Consider the following 23,153-nt stretch of genomic DNA (forward strand, 5'->3'; position numbering starts at 1 on the left):
AGCCAGGAGAATCATGACCTATAAAAACAGTATTATTGTTTTGACAAGGAGCATAATCTTCACTTTTAGCTCTCCCATCCTACCAACATCTGTCAAAGCAGGCTATCTCCATTACTGTGTCTGTTCTTATATCCCAAACCCAATCAGGTGCTACGTGCCAAAAATATGGACATTTCCGAACTGCATGACGAGATGAAGCAATATGTCTTAATTGTGGATCAAAGGAGCACATTTAATCAGGTTGGAGTGCTACCACTCCACATTGCCCAAATTGTAAGGGAGATCACTCAGCTTTCTGAAAAACATGTGAACTATGGAAGCAAGGAAAAAAAATTGAGAAAAATAAAGTTTAAAAAAAAAATCAAGAATAATACACTTCATTTTGGCTACTTATAAAGTTTATCTTCGGATGACTTGCCTTAAAAACTGAGCATCCTAAGAGCTGTCCCTGCTATGTACTGGGGTGCTGATAGAAGCTGCCTCCTACATCTCTACAGAACTTTAATAAGATTGCACTTGGATTATGGATCACTTGTGTATGACTCTGCTAGGAAAAGTCTTCTATTACATCTGAACGCCACCCAGCACAGTGCCCTTAGGATAGCTGTGGGAGCCTTCAGAACATCTTTGGTCCACAGCCTGTATATTGAGGCAAATGGACCCCCCATCTATATCCCAGGAGAAAATCTCTATTGTGTAAATATGCAGCAAAGATTAAAGAGTATTCCATCCTACCCCAACTGGCAGTATCTGTTTGACCCTCAATATGCCATGCTATACCACAATAAACCTAATGAAAATCGCACTGAAGGGCTTCAGGGCTTCGATTGGAAGAGCTCATGCTCAGTTGGGACATTAATTTCCAGAATATCTTCCAAGATATTGCAACTCCTGAACTTCCCTGGACTCATTTCCCACCTCTTTGTGACAATTTCTTTATAAGATGGAGAAAATCTTCCCTAGGAAACACCAGCTTTCAGCAGCTGCACAAAGCACATTGACTGGAAAGCTCAAAGTACATATCTATACTAACAGCTTCTAAACAGATTCAGCTGTAGGTGCTGCAGCAATATCTTCCACCTTCTCAGTAAGTGTGTCTCTTCCTACTGAATGCAGTATCTATACCACAGAATTGTTCGCAATAAAACTAGCTCTAGATAACATAAACAACCACTATATCAAACAATCTTCGATATATATACAGTCTCCTTAAGTGCAACAACTGCCATTCAAACTAATTTCCTCCCCATCCCATTTTTAAACAGATTCGATCTAAATTATGTTACTATCAAACAGCCAAACAGAAGGTTACCTTCTGCTGGATCCCTGGTCATGTCGGCATCTCAGGTAATGAACGTGCAGATGAAGCTGCTAAACATTCTGACACTGTGCACTTTCACAACCAGAAGGTTGTGAAAGTGCACAAAGTCTACACTGACTACAAATACATTATTAAAACAACATGTAGGAAATGATGGTCCCAACTCTGGCAAACTCAAATCAATAATGAACTGCTGCAGATAAAAAACAAAAAAAAAAAAAAGAGTCACAGCTGTGGGCATCTAGTTTCAGGGGAAGCAGGCACAAGAAGTCATTCTGACAAGACTTAACATCAGTGATTCCCATAGAACGCATCTTTTTTTGCTTGTGGGAGAGAATCCTCCTCAATGTTTCCTTTGCCATTTGCAGCTAACAATAAAGCATATTCTCATTGAATGTCCCCAACATTCAACTATCCGAAAATCCAGATTTAGCTCCCTATCCAACTTGCAGAAACCCTTAACTATATCACATATTCTTGGCAATGATACAGCTTTTGAAGCACTGTTTAACTATTTGAAACACATAAATTTGTACAATAGTCTCTGATCATAATAACATGTGAAATTAGTGATAAGTAAATCATCAACAGGCACAATATGGCCCAAGAGTCCTTGTGCCAAAAAAACCCAAATACAACAGCAACCCATCACATGCTACCTTTTAAGCTCACAAAAACCCAAACAGAAGGATCAGTCAGCTGCCACTCCTATAACTGTGCCCCCCTAATGCTTCAACAAAAAGATATTGCTGGAGAAAAGAATAAGAAGCCTGAATCCTCCATTCTCTAGAAAAAATGGATGTCAAGGTGAAGGAAGAAACGAACACAGGACAGCATCCAAACTTCACCAAAAGAGATGAATTCAAGACTGAGAAAAGTAAACTTTAGGCACTTTGGAAGCCACCTATGGACCCACCAAGCCAAAATAATGGCTAAATTCCAACAGTCAAATTGTTGTGAATTCCAGCAAAATACTGACAACATCAAAGCCTTCCTGCAAAAGCAAGAGCCAGTTTGCTTTTGCTTGCAGGAGACATATCTGAAGGCAAATGAAAATCCTTCCTTTCATAATACTACTTTCACATGTAAGAACAGAACTGGAGATGGCCCTGCCCATAGAGGGGTTGCCATCCTTGTGTGCAGCTGGACCCATTCCATTCTGTACTGTTTTACAGTAATTTAGAAGGTGGTAGCAATTTGCTTTATGGTTGGGTTTTTATTAACAGTCTGTTCCATTTATTTGGCTTCTGGGGGTAACATCTTCCAGAGAGACCTTGAATGCATAGCAGCAAAAAAGGCACAAAACAATGCTTGGGAGATATTCTGACAATATGCTATCATGGCCAATCTAATAGCCTTCAAAAGTACACCTGCCACTACATCTGCTATCAGAGTCAAAAGGAATCGCGGATCCATTTCATATAATCTATTATGCCGTCCACCAGCTCTAAGGTAGTTTGGAAATAAAATGTGGCAAATGAAGGGAAAATATACATCTCACCTGTCATTAAGCCTAGGATATAATGGGTGTACTATTGCAGAGCCAACTGCAATAGCTAATGCTCTTGGGGAAACTTAACGTCTCTGCAGTATCATCCTTACCCTCAGAGTTCCTGGTCCTTAAACATAAAAATGAAAAACAGGCACTCAAAGAGCCTTTATCCATACAACAGGCCTTTCAATCATTAAGCACCTTTCTTAAAAATCTATGGATCACCTGCTCTTTCTATATATCAGAATCTTTATTGAAGAACAGTTTCCAGATGTCTGGTGCAAGGTAACTGTTCTTGCTTTTGCTAAGCCAGATAAAGATCCTAAAATTCATATCAAATATTGACCTACTGCTCTGACTAGCTGTTTGTGCAAAATCCCAGAGAGAATGGTTAATGCTCATCTTATATGGTTTTTAGAATCAAATGACCTTCTCTACAGCACGCAGTACAGCACGCTTCCAAAAAAACAGGACCATCTAATTAGACTGGAAAAATCCATTCGGAATGGTTTCCTAAAATGAGAACATCTGGTGTCAGTGTTTTTTGATATGGAAAAGGTCTATGATAGGCCATGGTCTTAGAGGTCACCTCCCAATTTTTATTAAAAACTTTTTATCCAATCAGCCTTCCCTTTTTCTGAGAGAAGAGAGTAGTGCAAGTAACCATTTCAAGTTTACACTTTTTGCTGGTATAGCCTCACTTGCTCTAATCTCAAAAGCACTAATGGTCACTTTCTCTAATGGTGATTTGCCATAATCACATATGCCCTAATGAATGCTTGCCATAATGGTGAACCTGCCCTAATCATATCCCAGTGGTTGGTGTGTTACTGTCAGTTGCCCTAAACAGATATATAATTGCATACCTGCAATCCCTTTTACTCTAATAACCCTTTATAGGAGGTAGATGAGCAAGTAAGGTAATGCCCCCCATTAAAATAGTTTGGCTACTATTTGAACAAATTTAAAATTTGTTCAAATAGTAGCCAAACATCAGCATGACATTGTTTTCAGTCAAGCAATTTGGCAGAAAGTACAACATTTAGGATTACAATTGGCATACATTGAGGAACAGATTGTCAGAAAGTTAGTGAAGTCAATGGTGGGATTGGCATTTGTTTCTTTAGATGAAGAACTAGAAGAAACTTGGGAAGGAATCATTTGAGAATGTCCACCACCAGAACATCCTTCATATGAAAAGTGTGAAGAGCTTATAAAATACTTTGAAACAAATTGGATTGGACCTACTGCTCACACTTTCCGCCATCATTGTGGAAACATTATGTTAATTTTTGTCCTTGGACAATAAATCATGTGGAAGGATAGCATTATGCATTAAATAAATCCATGGGGCACTATCATGTTAATATATGGAAGATACACTTCCTAATTCATTTCACAAATATACATGGACTCAGTTCTAAGCTCAACAGTGTCCATTTCCACTTGCAGTGTGCTAAACCCCATGTACTTTTTCTGACAGAATCTCAGTTATCGGTTGATTCAACTACTGCTCATTTCAGATGCCCAAATTATTTGCTGTATGATTCCTTTCGCCTCAAAGGCCAAAGGTACTTGTGCATATGTCCATTCTGATATTCCCTATCAGACACTTGGTAATTTGGAATCTCCTCTCTTTGATGTTCTCTGGCTTAAAATATCTCTACCGCATTGTGTCAAATTCACCTGTTGTCTCTAATAACATTCTCCCAACTCCACTAATCACTTGGAGCTCTGTGACTTCCTCTCTTTGCAACTTGACTTTCTCCAGTCTAACTTTCCTAACAGTGAGGTAATTTTCCTTCGTGATTTTAATGTTCACAACTCCAGCTGGCTTCCGTTTTCTAGTCACACCGACCCAGCTGGTTGAGATGCTGAGGCTTTTGCAATTACTAATGACTTTGCACAGATTGTTCATTTACCTACAAGAATACCAGACAATCCTAATCATACAGCCAACATGCTTGATCTGTTTCTCACAAACAACCCTTTAAGTACACGGTTGAAGTCAGAGGTCCTTAAGGCACATCAGACTTGGTGATTGTCTCTTCTCCAATGGAGCCTTTATCTCATGGCTATTCCCAACCTCGTGTTGTTTGGCATTACAAGAATGCAAAATGGGATGACCTGCGAGATTTCTTTTCTTCTTTTCCTTGGTCAGATTACTGTTTCAAAACTGCTGATGTCAACGTTTGCTCAGATCGTATCAGTGAAATTATTCTTGCAGGAATGGAATCCTTTATCCCACACTCGACTTTAAAATCTCGTCCTTTATCTAAACCTTGGTTTTCCAATAAATGTGCTAAGGCTGTTCAAGAGAAGAACATTGCATATCGTAATTGGCTTGTTTCTAATTCTTCAGTTTAATTTTCTGCCTACAACAAAGCTCACAACAATTGTAAAGCAATTATTAATCAGTCCAAACTAGAGTTTGAACAGGCTAAGAGTAGAAAACTTGCTTCTTGCCCTAATGGTAGCCAAGCATTCTGGTCTCTTGCCAAACCTATTGGCCGCAACTTTTGCCCATCTCTGCTCCCACCTCTGTCCAAACCAGATAGTTCTGTTGTCACTTCAGCCAAGGATAAAGCTGGCCTGCTAGCATCCCATTTTTCTTCCAACTCATGTATTAATGATCTTGGTAAAACACCTCCCACCATTCCCAACACGCTCCATTCAATGCCTCCTGTGGTCTTCCATCAAAAGGATGTCAGAAAGAATGATTTTGATGAATCTTGATGCTAAGAAAGCTCCAGATCCCGATGGTATTTCTCCACTTGTTCCCAAAACCTGTGCTCCTGAACTTACTCCTATTCTTTGCCGCCTTTTTTCACTTTCTTATTCCAAAGGTGTTTTTCCTTCTACTTGGAAATATGTTCATATCCAGCCAGTTCCTAAAAAGGGTGACAGATCCCTCTCACTCAATTATCGCCCCATTGCAATTACACATACTCTTTCTAAAGTAATGGAGAAATCAATTAACCGTCAACTCTTAAACTACCTAGAAACCTTCCGTTCGATCAACGATCGCCAGTGTCAATCCACTGGTGATATTCTGGCTTACGTTACCCATTTATGGACTAATTCAATGGAAAGGTTCGGTGAAACACAAGTAGTTGCTCTTGACATCTCAAAGGCTTTCGATTGTGTTTGGCATAAAGGTCTTCTTAACAATCTTCCATCTTATGGTTTGCCAACAGTTTTTTGTAATTGGTTATCCAATTTTCTCTCTGATCGCTCACTGAGGGTGACAGTAGATGGCTCTCTGGGTTCAGTTCTTTCCCACACTCTTTTCCTCTTGTATATTAATGACCTTCTTCCATTGACTAGAAACCCTATCAATAGTTTTGCCGATGATAGCACATTGCATTCCACTTTCCATTTTGAGAAACCTTGCCCTGCTCAATCAGCTTCAACGTCTCGAAAATCTGCTACCAATTCCTTAAATGCTGATCTTCAGGTAATTTTCCAGTGGGGCAAAGACAACTTAGTTGATTTCATTCCTTCTAAAACTCAGTCTTGTCTTATATCTCACAAAAAGCAAGCACATTAGAAATATTGCTTCCTCTGCATCTAAAACACTTGGTTTTCTCTTTCACTCTCGGCATTACTTTTCTTCCAAACAGTTGCTCACTCTGTATAAATCGCTAATCCGTCCTACCATGGAATATTATTCCCACATTTGGGGTGGTGCCCCCAGAACCTCTCTCAGGCTTCTTGATTCCATTCAGAAGAGGGCAGTTAGGTTAATTAATGATTCATCTCTAACAGAGTCTCTCCACTCGCTGTCTCATAGACGTACTTTTTCTGCTGCATGCCTCTCTGCAGATATTTCCATGGGCACTGTTCTTCTGAATTGGCTTCTATAATTCCTGCTCTCTCCTTCAAAACAGCCCGAACACATGCAGCCACCAGCCAACATCCATTTACTGTCCAACTTCAAACTCACAGAACGAACTTTTCATCTTCCTTGTTTATTCATTCGATTGCCGTTTTCTGGAACAACCTTCCTTCATACATATTTCCAGAAAATTACAGTCTACAGAAGTTCAAGTTCAATATCAACAAATATCTTCTTTCGTCTTCTCAACTTCCAACCCAAGCATGGTACAAAATACTATAGGTTCTAATACTTCTCGTGTTTGGGGTTTACATAAAAAAAAAAAATAAAAAAAAAAAGATGATTACCCATTTAAAAAAACAGCAAGCTAACTTTAGGAGAATCTAGGATTAGTAAATGCTGGAAATCTTCCACCTCATAAAAACCATAAATATGAGGGCAATAATAAGAAATTAACAGCAGATAGCAAAATGAGGACGTAAATTTACACACTTCTGTGCAAGCAGATGGTTACTTTCTTCCACTAAATGATTATATTAAATGATGGTTATACTTCCACTTAATAATCTGCATTTGTATTTTAAACTTGTGTTTATTTCTTTATTTGATATAAAAACATTTATACATAAAGAAAAATAAATTGTTTATTATCAAAACAATCATTTTTTTATTTTGTGATTTTTGTTTATTTTTTTCATTATGTTTTTGAAGTCCATTTTTATATTTTTATTACTCTGAAAAAAATAGAATACAGTTACATACACACAATGGAAATGTTAGAATAGGACAAATGGGACATAGAGCATATCCTTTTAGGGCAAGTGGAATAAGGGCTTAAGCTATTAGCACAAGTGAGGTAATGCCCATTTTGCCATCAAAGTAAATTCCATCACAGAACAACTTCCTCCAACTGTAAACAGCATCCAGCTTCCTCCACCTGTAAACAGCGGAATTACTTAACAAGTACAGGTCACTGTTGAAAAAAAGCCGTGAATTAGGGTTGAATTTGAAAGTGTCTGCAATTCTGCTCAGACACGATAGGAGGGAGTGTAAGATGAGAGCCTTGTCGATCAATTCGGAAATGGAAAGATTGTGCAAGGCTCAAGGGGTAGCTTTATTTCAGCCTAGTCTGTACTTGTTAACAGGAGAGACTGCTTCTACAGGGATGGGATACACTTAAACAGAAAGGGTGCAAGAATATTTGCTGATGCTGTCGAGGCAGTGTTAGGTGGGTCGGAAAACTGCTAGATTGGGGGAATACAAGGACTAATAGATTAACAGTAGCCACTGGCAGAGGTGGAAGTGATTCTTGCACTGCTTCTATTGGAACCAGCAGCAGCCTGGAAAACAAGATGCAGGGTACTTCAGAGATTGCTGGGAGTCATTGCAGTACAAGTAAACACATGGGTTGTGTTAGGGTAGCTAAGAGTAGGAACAGGTGCATGTATACTTGTGTGTACACCAATGCTAGGAATTTGATGAATTTGAGGTATTGCTCAAAACATCGAAGGCAGATATTGTTGGGATATCAGAGACGTGGTGTCACACAGATATAAGGAATGCAGAACTGGAATTTGGGGAGTACAATGTGTATAGAAAGGATAGGAAGGGAGGAGGGGTTATGCTATTAGTTAAGAAACACATAAAATCCAAGGAAGTGAAGCTAGTCAGAGTCGGCATCACTGGACAGTGCGGTGTCGAGTCAGTTTGGTGTGACATAAGCATTGGGAGATCAAAATTGAGAGTAGGAGTGTGCTATAGGCCTAATGACTCTGATGAGTATAATAAGAAACTGTACAGGGAAATAGAGTGGGCCAGTAAATCAGAGAGTCTTATAATGGGGGATTTTAATTTACCAGATATTGACTGGAATTTGTGGGTTGGTCACTCACACTAGCAAGGCTTTGGTGGATGTATTGGATGATTGTTTTCTACATCAGCATGTTCGGGAGGAAACTAGAGGGAGTAATACTCTTGATCTGATTATCAGTAGTGATTCTTCATGCAATAAGAATCTGCAGATAAAGAAACCACTAGGCGGCAGTGATCACAGTGTGCTGAAGTGGAATTTACTCAAAGAGGTAATTACACATCAGGGGTAAAGGGAAAGGTTTTTGCTTTCGTAAAGGCGACTACGATGGTCTGAGACAGTATTTAAATTCTATACAGTGGAACAAACTGATGATGTTACCAACAGCAAATTCAAAATGGGAAGCATTCAAAGAATTTATCTTGGAAGCTACTAGGCTTTACATACCAACTAAGAAATATTGTTCAAGGTTTAGGCCTAAATGGAGGTAAGATGAACTAATGAGACATATGGCAGAGAAGAAAAATACATGGGATACTTATAAATTAATGGGTGACATGGAAGTCTATGATAGATATTACCTGGTCTGTAACCAAGTCACAAAGGAGATTAGGCAGGCAAAGGCAGATTATGAGAAATCCTTGGCAAAGGATGCAAAGAAAAACAGAAAAGAGTTCTTTACCTATGTAAACTCTAGAAGGAAAGGGATGAATCAGATTGGTCCACTGGATATTGATGGTTCAACTGTTGATGATCCTTCTCAGGTGGCTAACAAACTAAACAAGTATTTTGCATCTGCATTCACACATGAGGAGTTATTCAGGAAGGGGAATGCCAGAGGTGAAGTAAAGTATGGCAGTGAGCTAGATGATTTTGTAATAACTGAGAGTAAAGTGGAGGAGAAATTGTTGAGGATAAACATAAAAAAAGGCACCCAGGGTGGATGGGATCTATCCAGTTATATTAAAGTAGGCAGCAAAGGTAGTAAGTAAACCCTTAGTCATAATTATGAGCGCTTCTTTGGACTCAGGGGAGGTACCCATAGATTGGAGATGTGCAAATGTAACCCCAATTCACAAAGGAGGATCAAAGGCTGACACAAGTAATTATAGACCTGTGAGTTTAACTTCTGTTCCAGGAAAATTAATGGAGACACTGGTTAAAGAAGCACTGCAGGATCATTGAGACAAGACTTCTGTTATAGCTTGGACACAGCATGGTTTTGTTAAGGGGAAGTCTTGTCTGACAAATTTGATTGGATACTATAAAGTAGTCACAAAAGAACTGGATGTAGGGAATAACTTTGATATTATATATTTGGATCTTAGAAAGGCTTTTGATACTGTTGCACATGGAGGACTGCTGAACAAATTGGAGCAGTGTGGCACTGGAGGCAAATTGCTGCTATGGATAAAGAAGAACTTTTTATTGTATACAAAATGCACATGCCGTACACGATACCCTGGCAATTTTGGCAATCGTCCTGGCAATAATTTTAAACACTGCCAGAGTGATTCATCTTATTGTCTCTTATAATCTTAGATGTTACAATATATGATATTGGATAATACTGTATTCTGTGAACTTGAATGCATTCTACCAATTAATAATGGACAAAAAACAAATAATGTGCAATTTATCAAAACAAACCAAATTTTATTTGCATTTAGTGAATTTTTCATTTTCATTTTAAGTGAATTTTTAAACAGTTATGAGAACATGCCAGCTGAGAAAGTTAATCTTTCTGGCAATTGGTAACCATTTCATGAATCTTATTCAACTATTAGTGGTAGCTGTAAATTTGAAATACAGATTTCATTACACAGCATAAAATTCAGATGTGTTCTTCTATTCATTCATTTTCCTGTTTAATGCTTTAGTCAATTTCCATAAGTTAACTATATAAAACAGTTTCTTTTTTGTTGGATTAGGTTAGGAAAATTTGATAAAACAGAGTTAGTAGAGATTGTATTTGATTTTGTACAAATGAGTAGTTTCCCAACTGATGGCATAAAAAACAATTTTAGCTCTCTAGGGTTACATAGTACACTGGGATCACTGACACTTGAATATTATGCCGCTGAGTGAATACAGTATCTTCTTTGATTTTATTGCAAATTCGAAATACAATCTGTATAATTCTGGTTTAATACTTTAGTCAGTTTTATCAAACCTAAAACACGTTGCTAATAGAGTTTTCATAAACTCTTCCTTAACCTTTCCTGAAATCTCGGGTATCTATAATTTGCTATACTCTTTTAGGATTAAATAATATAATAGTAAATAATAGTTTTGAAATTATGGCTATGATTATGTCAATGAGTGAGATGAAAGGGTTAGCTATGTTTGAAAAAATTAATAGCAGTTAAAAGGAATTAAAATTCCTTTAAAACATTCCTTTTGAAATTAAAAGGAATGTTTTTCAGGAAGTGCAGTGCACTCAGTGTAATGCACAGCAATTCTGTATTTTAAAATTTTTAATTTTTAATGTTTTTACCCAGATAAAGTATTTTTATTAGTCTGCAGATTTAATCTATATATATATATATATATATATTAAATAAAATTGAATAGGAAATTTACAAACTTACGTTCAACACAGTAATTTCTTTGGTTGACAAATTCCTGAGAATCTGGTTCCATAATTACTTCTATTTTATAATGTGTAACATTGCCATTGGGTTTTTTTGATTCTTTCCAAGAAATTACGATCTCTCCATGAGTAGGCGAATGTGCTCTGACATTAACAGGAGGTGTTGGTGCTAGCAGAGAAAAAGCAATGGACTCAGTTTGTAATGACAGAAAATGAGTGAAAGAGATGAATAGACTGATTTCTATTAAACTATTTGCTTAAATTTAATTTCAATATTTATATACTTCTGTAATATAAATTACAATTTCAGATCATCATAGTACTGAAAATAAATGAATCAACCAGAAGTACTTGCATGATCAAGTGTAAAAATGGAGCAATTCACCTGCATTTGAGTGGGATATGGTTCAAACTCACATGACTGCTAAATATATTTAATGACTGTATTCACTATTAAAATAGTTGTAAACTCCAGTAACATAGTGGTTATGTCACTAAAAGATTTTGCATTTTTCCTATCCCAGATCAGGATAGCAAAAGAACATTATCAAATACCTCATTTAATTTAAAAATCTTAGGAAAGCTTCTGCATCTTTGCAATGGTAGGTTTACTAGCAATTGATAAATTCAAAATATTCAGTTTGATAAAAAAGAAAATATTAATATTCCTTCTATCACATCACTGGACTCTGATATTGTAATCTCATTTAAATTACATCATGAATAAACTTCTCTTTAGAATCTTATTCAGAGTAGTCCTCGAGGCTGCTACAAACATTCTCTCAGGTATAACAACCTGGGTTTGGGCTTGCTACACGGGAGCCTAAAACACTAATGGAACTGATATTAGCATTAGCATTAGCATTAGTAGAGGCATTTGATGCAAGAAAGCAAGCTTATGCAGCATCAGCCTAGTAGCATATTCATGTGATACCCAACTCAAGTGGACCTAATTTTAGTGAATACCAGCTAGTCTATGACAGCCAAATCCTCTGCTTGTACCTTCACTATGGTGAGTCTATTAGTAACCCTGGGTATAATCCACATGTGCAAGTCCTGAAATATGGCACCTAGTATACAGGAGGTGACACCCAGGTGCAAAGCAACATAAGAAGAGGTTGAAGTGTGGTGCCCACACCACATGGAAGAATGCCGCCCCTCTGTGTTACCATGCAATAATAGGTGGTAGATGACTCTGACGCTCATCAATCGGTGCAATACCACCATTTTGATATTGGAGGATTGAAGTGGTAGAATGTTTAGTCTCCAGAGAAAAGCTCCAGCAACCTCCCCATCTCTTCCAACACACAGTATGATGTCTTCTGAGGTTATGATGGACATCATGACAAGATCCAATCTTCCTTACATTTCGAGGGTACAACTCTAAAATAGAATTCACAGGCTGGCCGCTAGATAGTCCATCAGACTGAACTTTTGGTAACTTTCTATGAAGCTTCCAGATCAGCTAACGGATATCTGATTCCAGGTCAGATAACCCCTGGCCTGGTGGCTGTGAAGGGCAATATTGCAATGTATCAATTATTATTATTATTATTGCAATAAAGATTTCTAGTGTATAATCTCGCTGCCTCTACTCTGCCAGATAGTGACTGGAGAGAGTAATGTGTATATGGGGGCACTGTAGGGACCACATTATATGAAGGAGCTGGGTATATTCTTGCTATGTGCATGCCATATCCAAAAATTTCATTATTTCATACAGCATGGCCTTCCCACCATTCTTACTACTGAATACATTATGAATTGTCAAACTAATAGAACAAACTTATCTGTGAAAAAATCTAAACCTCCTAAACACTTCTTCATTACACAAATATATGTGTTCTCAGTTCTAATCTCAATGATGTCCATTTCCACTTATAGTCTGTAAAACTCCATGTACTTTTTCAGACAGAATCAAAGTTATCGGGTGATTCAACCACTGCTCACCTCAGTTGTCTGAATTGTTCGCTGTATAATTCCTTTCGCTTCAGAGGAGGACCTTGTGCATATGTCTACTCTGATATTCCTGGTCAGAGCTTTAGTAATTTGGAATCTCCTCTTTTCAATCTTCTCTGGCTTAAAATCTCTGTACCACATTCTGTAAAATTCAACTGTTGCCTCTATTGTTCTCTGAACATCAATAATCACTTGAAACTCTTTGACTTTCTCTCTTTGAAACTTGACTTTCTCCAGTCTGACTTTCCTAACAGTGAGGTAATTTTCCTTGGTGATTTTAATGTTCACAACTCCAGCTGGCTTCCATTTTCTAGTCACACAGAGCCAGTTTGTCAAAGTGCTGAGGCTTTTGCAATTACTAATGATGACCTTGCACAGATTGTTCATTTACCTGCCAGAATACCAGACAATCCTAACCACACAGCCAACACTCTTGATATTTTTTTCACAAACCCTTTTAAGTTCATGATCAAGGTGAGTAGTTTTCTAGGCACCTCATCTCACAACTTGGTGGTAATCTCTTCTCCATGAGCTTTTCTTTTGTGAACATTGTCAACCTTGTGTTGTTTATCATTATAAGAATGCAAAATGGGATGATCTGCAAGATTTTGTTTAATCTTTTCCTTGGTCGGATTACTGTTTAAAATGTTCTGATGTCAATGTTTGCTCAGATCATGTCAGCAAAATTATTTTTGTATGGATGAAATCCGTTATTCCACACTCCACTTTAAAATCTCATCCTTTATCTAAACTTTGATTTTACATTAAATGTGCTAAGGTTGTTCAAGATATGAGTGTTGCATATCGCAACTGACTTGTATCCAAATCTCCAGGTTCATTTTCTGCCTATACCACAAAGCTCGTAACAATTGTAAAGCAGTTATTAATCAGTTCAAAGTAGATTTCAAACAGGCTAAGAGTAGAAAGCTTGCTTCTTATCCAAATGGTAGTATAGAAATCTGGTCTCTTGCCAAAGCTATTGGCCACAACCTTTGCCCATATCTATTTTTACCACATCTGCCAAAACCAAATGGTTCTGTTGCTGCTTCAGCCAAAAATAAAGCTGACCTGCTGGCTTCTACTTTTTTCTAACTTGTATTGATGTTCTTGGTAAACCATATCCTACCATTCACAGTACACTCCATTCTATGCCTTCTGTGGTCTTCCGTTAACAGAATATCAGAAGGATTTTGAACAATCTTGATGCTCAGAAAGCTCCAGGTCCTGATGGTATTTCTCCACTTTTTCTCAAAACCCGTGCTCCTGAACGTCTGGTGTTCTGCTTTGCCTTTTTTCAATTTCTTATTCCAAAGGTGTTTTACCTTCTGCTTGGAAATTTGCTCATACCAGAGAGTTCTTAAAAAGGGTGACAAATCCTTCCTATCTAATTATTGTCCAATTAAACTTACTTCTACTTTTTCTAAAGTAATGTAGAAATCAATTAACTGCCAACTCTTCAACTTTCTTGAAACCTTCCAATTGATCAACAATCACCAGTATGGATTCTGTCAGTGTCAATCCATGGTGATATTCTGGCTTATGTATGGACAAATTCAATGGAAAAGTTTGGTGAAACTCAAGCAGTTTCTCTTGACATTTCAAAGGCTTTATATCATGTTTGGCATAAAGGTCTTCTAAATAAGCTTCCATCTTATGATTTTCCAACTGTTTCTTGTAATTGACTATTCAGTTTTCTCTCTGATCGTTCACTGCAGGTGATGGCAGATGGCTGTCTGTCTTCCAACTTCTCCACTAATTCTGGTGTTCTGCAAGGTTCAGTGTTCTTTTTCCCACTCCTTTCCTCTTGTATATTAATGACCCTCTTCCACTGACCGGAAATCCTATCCATAGTTTTGCTGATGATAGCACATTGCATTCCAACTTCCAGTTTGAGAAACCTTGCTCTGCACAAACAACTTAAACTTCTTGAATATCCACTACCAATTTCTTAAATGCTGATCTCCAGGTACTTCTCCAGTGGAGCAAAGATAACTTGGTTGATTCAATCCTTCTAAAACTCAGTCCTGTCATATATCTCACAAAAAGGCTCCTGTGCTTATCTTCGACGACACTCTGATTTCTAGCCAGGATCATATATCTATAATGGAGATTACCTTAACTTCTAATCTTTCTTGGCATAAGCACATTACAAATATTGTTTTTTCTTTCACTCTTAGTGTTATTTTTCTTCCAAACAGCTGTTCACTCTGTACAAATCACAAGTCCACCCTACCATGGAATATTGCTATCAAATCTGGGGCGGTGCCTCCAAACCTCTCTCAGGCTTCTTGATTCCATTAAAAAGAAAGCAGTTAAGTTAATTAATGACTCAATTCTAACAATAATGTCTCCACTCTCTGTCTCACAGATGTACTGTTTCTGCTGCATGCCTTTTCTATAGATACTTCCATGGGAACTGTTCTTCTGAATTGGCTGCTATAGTTCTTGCTCTCTCTCTTCCAAACCAGTTCAAACATGTGCCACAACCAGTCTACATTCTTCTACTATCCATCTTCGAACTCACAGAACCAACTTTTCTTTTTCCTCATTTATTCATTCAACTTCCATTTTCTGGAACAACCTCCCTTCATATGGATTTCAAGCCTAATGTCAACAAGTATCTTCTCTCATCTTTCAACCTTCAACTCTTACAACTAAGTACTATGGGTTCTAATTCCTCTCATGATTGGGGTTTTCATAAAAAAAAAAAAAAAAAAAAGAATGAATTGAGCTGGGCAACAGCCTGGGATTAGCTAGTGATTTTGTAAGTTATGACTCTCTACTCATACAGCTATTGTATCGGAGTTTCGGGGGAGAATATTGTAGAATATAACCATTAGCACAGAAGAATAGTACGGTTTAATTGTAATAAATAAGTAGTTTGAAGGTTTTAATCACTTTTTGGGCATATATCTTTGTATTTAGCTAAGGATATAACTAATTTATCATTGTGATTGTTATGGTATAGCGTAACGATAGCGTATAGAGGGTGTCTCAAAAATACACAGCATAACCTCAGGAATGAGTTCCTCACATGTAGACAATAAAAATATTTTATATCAACATAGTTCCGGAAATGCTTGGCTTCCGAGTTTTGAAGGTCTGTCTATGACACTTAACTGTTCACATCACCTTATAGTAATTGTTCAAAATGTCCACCTTCTGCCTGAATACAGGCCTCACATCAATGTCTCATGGACTCGCGAAGACGATGCCAAATTCCTGGCATGTTTCGTATTGTCTCACAACCTGCCACAATTCGATGGCGGACAGTTTCCACATCAGCTACTGGAGTCGAATACACCAATGGCTTTAAATGGCCCCACAAGAAGAAATCTAGTGGGTTTAAATCAGTTGAGCATGGAGGCCAGGCAGTTGGTCCACCTATCCACTGACTAGGAAACCTTTCATTCAGGTAATTGGGGAGCTAGGTGGCTGAAATGTGTGGGAGCACCATCGTGCATGAAGTGTGCTTGTTGACAAATGATCAGTAGCATGTTGTCCAAGAAATCAGGCATGTTGTTTTCCAGAAAGTTTCTGTACGCCTGCCCTGTGAGTTTGTTTGGAAGTACATAGGACCCAAATAACTTATCGCCAAAAACACCTGCCCAGATGTTGAGGCTGAACCGTTGTTGGTGATGTGATGGAAGAATTGCATGTGGGTTTTGCTCAGCCCATACATGCCGACTGTGCTTCATCTGTGAATATCACTAAGGCAGGAAAGTGAGGAGTTGTACCACACTGCTGCAAAAACCACTGCAGAACATTACTCGCACAGGATAATCTGCTGATGACAAGGCCTGTACCCATTGCAGATGGTAAGGTTACAGTTGGTGTTCTCGCAACACTCTCCAAATAGTCGAACGTTGAACAGCCAGTTGCATTGCTATTCTGCGTGTGCTGATTCTGGGAGTGGTATGCACAACATCCAAAATCTCCTCCTCTACTTCAGGAGTCGTAGATCTTGGTCGTCCTTTGTTGGCAGCACAAGGTGTAAAAGGTCCCATGTTCACAAATACCATGTTTAAAGGTATCCATCGGGATATCTTTAAACATTTTCCTGTCTGGACATCTTCGTTCTGGGAACCTTCCGTGGTACAAACGGCGAGCCTCCAGAGCATTGCCATTCGCCAAACCGTACATAAAGTGCATATCTGCTTGCTCCAGATTTGAGTACATGGTCAGAATGGAAAACCACCAGATTCTGTCAGTACCTTGTGATGAAGGAAATCACCTGCGGGAGATAAGACATTCCGGTTAATAACTCGGGAACCAAGCATTTACGAAACTATGTTGATATAAAATCTGTCTACATATGAGCAACTCATTCCTGAAGTTATGCTGTGTATTTTTGAGACACCCTGATATCGAACTTGACAGCATAAGGTATAACATAAAAAACTAGATAGCACAATACATATCACTGTATTAGCTTAGTATAGTATTGTAAGTCGTGTTGTATAGTATAGTCCAGAGGTTCCTAACCTTTATAAGCTCGCTTACCAGTCAACTACATTGGTATCTTATGACATACTGGTGTGTTAATTAATAAGTACATAAGTCTGTTTTGAAAAGTCACATGAATAATTAGTTAAGCAAAACTGAGCTATTCTACTAAAAACAGAAAAACATATTTATTAATTAAGAAAATACAATTGATAAATGAGGTTTTTATATTTCCACATAACATGTGGTTTAAAACATTTTCCTCTTTACTTGAATTTTTTTGTTTCTGTTTTGAATTTTGAATCTGTTTCACTTTTACTAGGGAATCTGGATTGCTTAGTGTCAGCTTCAGTCGAAGATCTGATTCAGTATTCATCAAAGTGCTATATTTATTTTTTGTTGCAGTCATCGCTGAAAATCCAGCTTCACACAAGTAAGTCGAATTAAATGGCATTAAAACTTTCACTGCCTGCTCAGAAAGTAGGGGATATGATTGGCAGATAGATAGCCTAAATTTTGTTAAGTTTGAACTCTTTAAATTCAACATTAAGCCCCTGTCAGACACTATATCTATGAATGACTCCTTGTACACCACATTTTTTGGGCTCTCATTCGACAATGCAAAAGGGTTCCTAATCCAATTCTGTACTGTAAAGTCTTCCTGGAAATATTTTTCAAAACTTGTGTGCAAAGATTTTATATGTTCGTGGATGTCATCAGTGACATTTTTGGTCATAGATATGTTATTTTCTTGAATAAAATCATGAAGTGAATATAACATGCTCATATTATTTTTTAATACCTGTTCTTCCATTAGTTTTAATTTTCTTTTAAAAGCATTAATTTTATCACTGGAATAAAAATATAATAATTAGGATAGCAGTATGTTGTAATTTCTAATGATCTAAATTTCAAATTACCTGTGAAATCACTACAACTGCAAACACTACTTTTAATGTTCACTAACCAACCTCCTTATTTTATACTGACCATATAAAATAAGAAGAAAAAAGAGGTGAAGTAAAGAGATAAAGTTCTATGAATTAAGAAGTACAAGAAAGAAAATAGGTTTATTTTCCAAGGAGAAAGACTGAAATACTCACATAGATATGAACTGCGAAAAATAAAAAGAAGTTCTGGCTTTATAAGATATTAACATTTAAAAAGTTTACTCTCCCTGACGGAAAATGGCAGGTGGTTTCATTAATAGCCCATGTACCAGTAGCTCACTCCTCGCGTACCAGCACCGGTTCACGTACCGGTGGTTGGGAACCGCTGGTACAGTCCATTAATCATTTAAATTTATTAATCTTATTAATTTTCATTGTTAATTAATTAAATCATATTTAAATGGAAATAGATGCTCCTAGAGCAGTGAAGCAACATGCACAAAGTAATGAGAGTGCTGTGGCTCGGGACAACTGAAGGGGGCGATTCTCTAACACATCACAGCCTAAAAAAATGTGCAAAATGTGAAATGTTTGTGGAACTTTCTGGAACAGGACATAATCTAGCTAAGGAGTATGGCTTTGTGTTTGCTAGGTGCAGAGAGGTGTCAAGAAATTAGGTGCCAACTCAGTGTTCTGATGGGTGTCTATGAGAGTTTGAAGAGTAGGGTGGATGCCCTCAAAGGAATTAAAATGGGGACCCATCAAGCCCTCAGCTGCCCAACTATATGCCAGAGCTCACTCTTGTGCATGAGGTAACAGAGCAGCAATCTTCAGAGCAGACTGCACTAGTTCCATAGGAGCTAGTTATTGATGGTATCTCTATTGTCAGGGAGAAGGCAAATATATTGTGCAAAAAGGTGGAACAGGACCAGGGTATGTCTGCTAGGGAAAAAAGTAGATGATGTTGTAGAGCAGATATCTTTTAAGGGCACAAAGGATGATACTGTTGTACATGTTGGCACCAATGACATTAAGAGTAGAAGATCTGCGAACTTACTTAGTAAGTACAGGTCAGTGCTGAAAAAAGTTGCAAGGTAGGGTTAAATTTGAAAGTGTCTGCAATTCTGCCCAGACATGATAGGAGGGATTATATGTGACCTGGACTACAAAAAGTGTTTAATGTGTCAAGATATCGATTGAGGTTTTAGGTGATTTTTGTAGAAAAAAGTATGCGCTTTCCAATGAAACAAATTCCAGGTCTCTAGCTCAATTCGGTGCTTCACAATTTGTACCTAATGATGGGGAATAAAAACTGGAAAACTTAAAAAATGAAAAATTGAACATACTTAATTTTTACTGTAAAAAGATAGACATACAGAAATACTGATACAAAATTATCAACTTTAAGAACAAATAGCACACATTCATGCTGGATGTTAACCCCTCTTCCTCTTCTTCAATTCTTTATTCGGTTGTGGGGCCACTTCATCTGCTTTGGAAGAATCTGTTACTAGGCTTCTGAATTTGTTATACAAGTACCACTGGCAATCCAGTGACAGTCCTCTTGGCTTGATTACCTTTGGTACCTTCCCATCCAATGGTTTTAATAGAAGAGTGAACTCATCAGTGTCCTTACTATCAGAAAATTTCCTTGCCTTCACTACTCCACTAGGGAAATCATGAAGTGATGGTATTTAGTAATCCCAGCTAACTGTTTGAAAAATTGCTTCAAGTATACATCCCATTCATATGAAGTCACTTGTTTGGCAGAGACAGCCTTATTATGACCACTGGGAGAGGAGGTAATAACACAATTTATCAAGTCATTTTGGGTATCAATATTACTGACAGCATACTCTGCTATAAAGATTCCAAACACCCGATCAGAACTAAACTTAGTATGACCAGTTAGGAGAAAACTGAGGAGAATACACTGCTGCATCCCTTTGCCATTCTCAACATTAGATATTGAAGCACTGTATTATTTTTATTCTGTCACACACAGTTGTCTGCAAATAGGACAAGGGTCTCAGTTTCTTGAGAAGTTTCCAGGTAGTGTTGCAGCAAACTCACCACACAATTTGGACCTTTTCCAATGTCTTGCTCCTTGCACAGGAACAAGAGACTGATGTGAATGTCATAAAATAAAGCAGATATCGCTGGGGTTTCTCTAAGTTGTTGCCCACCATGAGCAGAGGCCCGTGAGAGATGTCTACATTGCACGGAATCATGTTTACTTTAACGGCTGTTTACTCGAAAACTTCTTTTTGCACGTTAACCACCTTTTCGTAGTCCAGGTCACATATGATGAGAGCCTTGTCAATCCAGCCCTGGAGAGATTGTGCAAGGCTCACGGGGTAGAATGTTTCTCAGTGTGGTGGAGGCAGTGTTAGGAGAGTCAGAAAACTACTAGCATGGGGGATTCATAGAATAATAGATTAACAGAAGCAGCAAGCAGAGGTGAAAATGATTCTTGCACTGCTTCTATTGAAATGAGTAACAGCTTGGAAAGCAAGGTGCTGGGAAATTCCAGGATCTGGGAGTTATCATGTCATAAGTAAATATATGGGCTGTGTTAGGATAACTAAGAGTAAGAATAGGTGCATGTATGCTAGGAGTATGGTAATGAATTTGAAGTGCTGGTGAAGACATCGAAGATAGATAGTGTTGGGATATCAAAGACGTGGTGTCACACAGAGATAAGGAAAGCAGAATTGGAATTTGGGAAGTACAATGTGTACAGAAAGGATAGAAAGGGAAGAGGGGTTATGCTGTTAGTTAAGAAACACATAAAATATAAGGCAGTGCATCCATTTGACATAGATGGACAGTGCAATGGTGAGTCAGTTTTGTGTGACATAACCACTGAGAAGCCGACCGGGCTAGCCGAGTGGGTAAAGTACCTGCCCGGCAACCCAAAGGTCGCGGGTTCGATTCCCGCCTCGGGCTTGGATCAAAGTACTGCAAAAAAACCTTGGGAGGTGCAATATGTCCACTGAAGCCGATGCGCCAACAACTACCAAATCAAAAAAAAAAAAAAAAAACCACTGAGAAATCAAAGATGAGATTAGGAGTATGTTATAGACAGTGGCAGTTCCAGAAAAAAATGACAGGAGGAGCACCATTTGTGATGGGGGGGCACCATTTTGTGCATTACAATGGTGATCACATTAGCATCAGTGTTGCCAACTGCAGTCAGTTGAAAATAGCTGAGCCACAATGCAAAAATAGATAAAATCCTATGTTAATAATGAAAAAAAATTTTTTTTGTAGCTAAAGGGAATTTAAACGATTGGTGTATATTTTCTGAAAAACGACAGGGGGGGCATGTGCACCAATGTTCCTACCCTGAATCCACCACTGGTTATAGGCCTAGTTACTTTGATGAGTACAACAAACAACTGTACAGAGAAATAGAGTGGGCCAGTAAATCAGATTGTCTTATAATGAGGGATCTTGACTTCCCAGATATTGACTGGAACTTGTGGGTTCGTCACTTGCACACTGGAAAGGCTTTTGTGGATTTATTGAAAGTTTGTTTTCTACAGCAACATGTTCAGTGATTCTTCATGCATTAAGATTCTGCAGGTAAAGGAATCACTAGGTGGCAGTGACCACAGTGTAATGATGTGAGATTTATTTAAAGATAAAAATACCATCAGGGGTAGAGGGAAGTGTTTGTTTTTGCAAAGGTGAGAATGATGGTCTCAGTTTTTAAATTCTATACAATGCGATCAACTGATGATGTTACCAACAGCAAATTCCAAATGGGAAACATTCAAGGAAGTAATCTTGGAAGCTACTAGGCTTTTTGTCCCAACTAAGAAATACTGTTCGAGGTTTAAATGGCCTAAATGGATGGCAGATGAACTAATGAGACTCATGGAAGAGAAGAAAAATGCATGGGATGTATATAAATTATCAAGTGACACAGAAGACTATGGTAGATATAAGCTAGTCTGTAATCAAGTCACGAAGGAGGTTAGGCTAGTGAAGGTAGATTATGAGAAATCTTTGGCAAAGGATGCAAAGAAAAACAGCAGAGACTTCTTTTTGCTTATATAAATTCTAGAAGGAATGGGATGAATCAGATTGGTCCACTTAATATTGACGGTTTGATTGTTGATGAACTTGATGAGGTAGCTACAAACTGAATGAGTATTTTGCATCTACATTCACACATGAGGAAGTTTGTAGGGAAGTGGAGGCCAGAAGCTTATCAAATTCTAGCAGGGAGCTAAATGATGTAGTAGTAGTGGCATGTGATGCAAGAAAGCAAATGTATGAGCTTATGCAGCATCAGCCAAAAAAAAAAAAAAAAAAAATTTCACACAACCATTCCCTCTAAATGTTTGTCCAGTTCCTCCTTAAATTTATTTAACCTATCAACTTCCACAACAACAGATGGAAGTTTGTACCAGCAATTAACCACCCACTGGCTATAGGCAAATTTGTGCACATCTATTCAGTAGCGGATTAAGGTCGGTTGAGGCCCCGGGCGCAGAAGAAAATATTAGGCCCCTTAAAAAAAAGAGAGAGACAGGGAAAATAAAAATACATGTTAACCATTTTTTTAAATAAATAAAAAATATTATGTACTATTAATGTTTTATTTCCAATAAAATTTGAATATAATATATGTATAATATAATTAATAATAGCATAATAATAATCCCAAAGTTTTGAACTAATAGTTGAACATATTAGTTCAACTAATTTGTTGGGGTTTTGTGTATAAAGTTAGGGTTTTGCGTGGGCCCTTCAGAAGTCGGGGCCCAGGGTGCACACCCGGTGAGCCCGCCGT

The 23,153-nt window shown here is 37.9% G+C and overlaps 1 protein-coding gene across 1 annotated transcript in view; it reads right to left on the reverse strand.

Annotated features, from left to right (window-relative positions):
* The window catches only part of LOC150083254 (insulin-like peptide receptor), a 503,669-nt gene that overhangs the window by 270,548 nt on the left and 209,968 nt on the right, over positions 1–23,153 (reverse strand). Inside the window, exon 11 of the mRNA XM_090378451.1 lies at positions 11,053–11,223. Within this exon, the coding sequence (XP_090234577.1) occupies positions 11,053–11,223 (171 nt within the window). The remainder of the gene's footprint in view (positions 1–11,052; positions 11,224–23,153) is intronic.

The sequence above is a fragment of the Mastigoproctus giganteus genome, chromosome 7 (genome assembly GCF_048544385.1).
Source record: "Mastigoproctus giganteus isolate SK-2022 chromosome 7, ASM4854438v1, whole genome shotgun sequence".
NCBI lineage: Eukaryota > Metazoa > Arthropoda > Arachnida > Uropygi > Thelyphonidae > Mastigoproctus > Mastigoproctus giganteus.